The 5,211-nt window shown below is 45.9% G+C and overlaps 1 protein-coding gene across 1 annotated transcript; it reads right to left on the reverse strand.

The window, feature by feature from the left end:
* Positions 1-2,039: 2,039 nt before the first annotated feature.
* LOC135211364 (trichohyalin-like) lies at positions 2,040-4,844 on the reverse strand. The gene has a single exon (XM_064244678.1). The coding sequence runs from the start codon at positions 4,842-4,844 to the stop codon at positions 2,040-2,042; it is 2,805 nt and encodes a 934-aa protein (XP_064100748.1).
* Positions 4,845-5,211: the final 367 nt, after the last annotated feature.

Raw genomic sequence — 5,211 nt, forward strand, 5'->3', positions numbered from 1 at the left:
CATACTCAAAGGAAGAATTCTTTCTATCTGCAGAGCTGGTCTTCTAGATTATTCCCACAGAATAACCAGAAGGAAGACATCTGCAGGAATAGATCTAGATATCCGACTATTTGTCCGCTTTGACAGAGATCTTTTATTAGAAGAGTCTTCATCAAGGGACTGAGCATACTCGAAGGAAGATTTTCTTCTTTCATCAGAGCCAGTCTTCTAGATTATTCCCACAGAATAACCAGAAGGAAGACATCTGCAGGAATAGATCTAGATATCCGACTATTTGTCCGCTTTGACGGAGATCTTCTATTAGAAGAGTCTTCATCAAGGACAGAGCATACTCAAAGGAAGAATTCCTTCTTTCTGCTGAGCCGGTCTTCTAGATTATTCCCACAGAATAACCAGAAGGAAGACATCTGCAGGAATGGATCTAGATATCCGACTATTTGTCCGCTTTGAGAGATCTCTATTAGAGTCCTTCATCAAGGGACAGAGATCTCGTAAGGAAGAATTCCCTTCTTTCTGCAGAGCCAGTCTTCTAGATTATTCTCACAGAATAACCAGAAGGAAGACATCTAGGAATAGATCTAGATCCGACTATTTTGCCTCTTTGACAGAGATCTTATTTAGAAGAGTCTTTCTCAAGGGACAGAGCATACTCAAAGAAGAATCTTCTCTGCAGAGCCGGGTCTTCTTAGATTCTCCCACAGAATAACCAGAAGGAAGACATCTGCAGGAATAGATCTAGATATCGAACGTATTTTTGTCCGTCTTTGACAGAGATCTATTAGAAGAGTCTTCATACAAGACTGACGAGCATACTCGAAGGAAGAATTCCTTCTTTCTGCAGAGCCGGTCTTCTAGATATTCCATAGATAACCAGAAGGAAGACATCTGCAGGAATAGATCTAGATATCCGACTATTTTGTCCGCTTTGACAGAGATTTCTATTAGAAGAGTCTTCATCAAGGGACAGAGCATACTCGAAAGGAAGAATTTCCTTCTTCCGCGAGACCGGGTCTTCAAAGTTATTCCCACAGAATAACCAGAAGGAAGACATCGGCAGGGAATAGATCTAGATATCGACTATTTTGTTCCCCGCTTTGACAGAGATCTTCTATTAGAAGAGTCTTCATCAAGGGGCAGAGATACTCAGGTGGAAGCATTCCTTCTTTCTGCAGAGCCGGTCTTCTAGATTATTCCCCAAGAATAAACAGAAGGAAGACATCGCAGGAATAGATCCAAGAATATCCGGACTATTTGTTCGTTGACAGGATCTTCTATTAGAAGAGTCTTCATCCCCCCCAAGACAGAGCATACTTAAAGGGAAGGAATTCCCTTCTTTTTGCAGAGGCCGGTCTTAGAGATTTGCCCAAAGAATAACCAGAAGGAAGACATCTGTAAGAATAGATCTAGATATCCGACTATTTGTCCTCTTTGCAGAGATCTTCAATTTAGAAGGTCTCATCAAGGGACAGAGCATACTCGAAGGAAGAGTTCCCTCTTTCTGCAGAGCCGGTCTTCTAGATTATTCCCACAAAATCATCTTCTGGTTTTCCTCTGGTAGTATCCCTCTGGGGTCCTTCTGCGGTCCTTCTGGGGGCCTTCTGGGGGCCTTTTGGCGTCCCTCCAAACAGCTCAGCTGTTGGCTCTCAAACTGAGAGCTCGTCCTCCAACCTCCGAACAGCTGTTGGCTCTCAAACTGAGAGCTCGTCCTCCAACCTCCGAACAGCTGTTAGCTCTCAAACTGAGAGCTCGTCCTCCAACCTCCAAACAGCTGTTGGCTCTCAAACTGAGAGCTCGTCCTCCAACCTCCGAACAGCTGATGGCTCTCACTGAGAGCTCGTCCCCCTTCCTCTGAATAGCTGTTAGCTTGCAAACTGAGAGCTGGTCCTCCTTCCTCCAAAAAGCTTTTAGCTCTCAAACTGAGAGCTGGTCCTCCTTCCTCCAAGCGGCTGTTGGCTATCATCCTCCTCCTGCTCTGATCTCCCTGTGGCGAACCATTTTCCGAATTCTCTCCTATACCTGCATTCAGTTCTTCACCATCTTTATATGCCTTCCATTAGGGTTATTTTCTCGCAGATTCTACGAAGTTCGTTGATCACTTCATCCAGAAGACTGTTTACGGACGAATTATTTGAGTATCTTTCGACGGTATGCAGTTCATTCGAACATTTCCCACTTGTGTATTTTTCTCCTCGAGTTTTCGTCTTCGGAAATTTGTCAGCTGTAGTAGACTTCGTGCTTAAATTAACCTCCTCTTCACTGACGTCCTCCGTTCTTGTGTTTTGTAATGCTTCATGAGCTCTGAAGAAGTCCTCGCTCATGTCCTGCGCTGTGTCTTTCCCCCGTCTCTTTGTTTGGGTGTCGACTGATCTGTGGTTTATATCCTGAAGCTTTTCTTGGAGTCTCGAATCCTTTTCCTGTTCGTCCTTCCTGTCTTGGAAGCCCTGTCGTCTTCGAGACTCTCGATCGAATTCTTCTTTCTTTCTGGTGAAGGCATCAATGTCTAGCCTCAGCTTCTCCTGGGCCATAATGAGGTCCTCTTTTTCCTTCATCAGGTCTCCTCTTATTTTTATGAGGTTGGTAGCGAAGAGCCTCTTCTCATTCTGCAGGGCCTCCCTCTCCAATTTCATGTCCTGGACGAACCTCTCTTGATTCCTGAGAAGGTTCTCTTTCTCTCTTCTCAGCTCTTCACTCCAGTCGACGAGTTCTCTGCAGAAGGTTTCCTTCTCTTTCTGGAGGGCTTCCCATTCCAAATCCACGGCCCTCCTTTGAGCGAGTTCCATCTCAAAGGCGGCCTTCTCTTCATGGAACTGCTGTCGCACAATGTCGAGCTCTGCCTTTTCCTGGTGGAAGCGTTCCCTTTCCGCATCGAGAGCACGTCTCTCATTTAGTAAAAGCTCTCTCGCTTCGTCGTTCCTTTTCATCTCGTTAATGAGGGAATTCTTATCCTCTTGCAATTTCTGGCAGAGTTGCTGTTCGACGATGATGGCAAGAGAGGGTTCGCCCTCATAGAGGCTGATGAGTGTATCACTACTACTTGTCCTGGGAGTCTCTCGATCTCTAGACTCTCCTCTCGGCTGTCTTTCTGTGGAAAGCTCCTGCGACGACCATTCTCTGGTTCTCTCTAGTGAAACAGAGGACGAATATTCGTCTCTGTCTCCTGGAAAGTCTTCAAACCCATAATGGGGCGAACTTTCACGAGAAGACGAATATTCGCGTCTGTCGCCTGGAATATCTTCAAATCCATATGAGGATGAATATTCTACGACGCTTTCCGTTTCCTGAATGGTGCTCTCTTGTCCATAAGTTCCATATTCCCATGGATTCTGGCACCAACAGTTTCGCACCTTTTCTAGAAGGAACTCGAGGTCTCCTACTTTTGCTCGCTGGAGGAGCCACAGGTGGTTCTCCAAGTGTCCTCTTAGCGTGAAGTCGTTTCCTTCGTTTAACTGTTCTGACAATTTCTTCATTAAATTATTCATTTCTCTCAGAACGTTCTTCCAACTCATCATCCCAAAGGGCGGCTTCTCCTCCCGATCTTTCTTGAATTTCTTGGGCAGTGCAGCTTGACATGAGCATTTTTTGATGCTCTTGATCACAGCTTTGAGCTCATGTGCTGCTGCCCTCTCGAGGTCCCGGATGTGATGTTCCAAGTGATCTATCACAGTTAGATTTGCCGGGACTGGCTCCTTCCTTTCTATCCGGATCATCAGATCGTAGATTAACGCGTCCTTCTGTTTTCTCACCTTCTTCCATTTCTTCTTCTTTGGTCCTTCGAAGACTTGACATTGGCAGTTCTTGGTCTCTGCTATGACTGCTGCCATCGCGCCTCTTCCAGCCAGAAGGAGGTCCAGTATATGACCATCCAGGTGATATATGATGGAGAGGTTCTCCTCCGCTGGATCAATGCCTTCAACTTGTAAATACAGCGCATCCAATAAACGTTTCCGTTTTGCCAGCAACTTTTTTAGCTTCCTCCGGCCAAGACGCGGCTTTTCTTTTTCCTCCGGACCTAACGGGTGACAGCGGCACTGCTTGACTTTCGTAATCACCTTTTCCAAATGGTCTTTTGTGGCCGCTTCAAGTTCATAGACGTGTTTGTCTAAGTGGTTTATTAACAAGATATTTTCAGAGACTGGATACAAATTCCCCATCTGGTCCAACAACGCAAAGACCAGTTCGTCTCTTTCTTCCTGTACCTCCTGCCACATCCTCGGCCTAACAGGTGGTTTGGCTGCCTTCCGTTTATTGTGTTCTGGGGGGCTTTCTTTGAAAGGTGCTCTTTGAGCCCTCCGTTCATCGTGCCTTTTAGGCTTTTTGGTAGGAGGTGGTCTTCGAGCCCTTCGTTCATCGTGTCCTCTGGGCTTCTGGGTAGCTGGTGGTCTTCGAGCCCTCCGTTCATCGTGTCCTCTGGGGTTCTGGGTAGCTGGTGGTCTACGAGCCCTCCGTTCATCGTGTCCTCTGGGCTTCTGGGTAGCTGGTGGTTTTCGAGCCCTCTGTTCTTCGCGTCCTCTGGGCTTCTTGGCAGCAGGCTGTTCTGTCTGGGTTCGTCGCACTGGTTGATGCTCAGCCTTCCGTTTTACTTGCTCTTTTCGTATTTTTCCAACACGAGAGTCCATCGCTCCTTTGGACTTCTGCATCCTCTTGATGAGATCAACCAGCTGGAGCATTGTCCTCCCGCGTTGCACAATCTTCTTCGCACGCTGTCCTTCCGATGTAATAAATCCATATCCCCGATCTTCCACAGACCTGGGGCCAAGTAAAGAAGCCTCGTATCCGAGGCGATCAAAACACATACATGTTCCTGCTAGGAACATCCACAAAGCAATACACAATATAAAATTCATTTTTGTTTTGTTTTGCAATATCAAGCAGCAACCTGTCACTTGGCCTCGTCTTGGAAAATGCCGCGGAGTCTCAGAACTCTCTCCCTTCCTTCCCGGATTCTCGGAGACTGAAAGAATCCGGGAATGGAGTACTGGGGAAGTCCGTCTGCTGCTAAGCCACAAACGCAAATTTATAGCAGAATACAGTAAAGTAGTAACTATTTTCTCTATATGGTTTTTTCAAATTTTCACATTTTTTTCCAATATATGACAAGAAAACGCCATCAAGTTGTTGTTGTTGTTATTATGATGTCGAAAAAGATACGATAATAAATCAATTTTAAAAACTCAGAGAGAGAGAGAGAGAGAGAGAGAACTGGTACACACA

This window comes from Macrobrachium nipponense, chromosome 19, assembly GCF_015104395.2.
Source record: "Macrobrachium nipponense isolate FS-2020 chromosome 19, ASM1510439v2, whole genome shotgun sequence".
In the NCBI taxonomy this organism is placed as follows: domain Eukaryota; kingdom Metazoa; phylum Arthropoda; class Malacostraca; order Decapoda; family Palaemonidae; genus Macrobrachium; species Macrobrachium nipponense.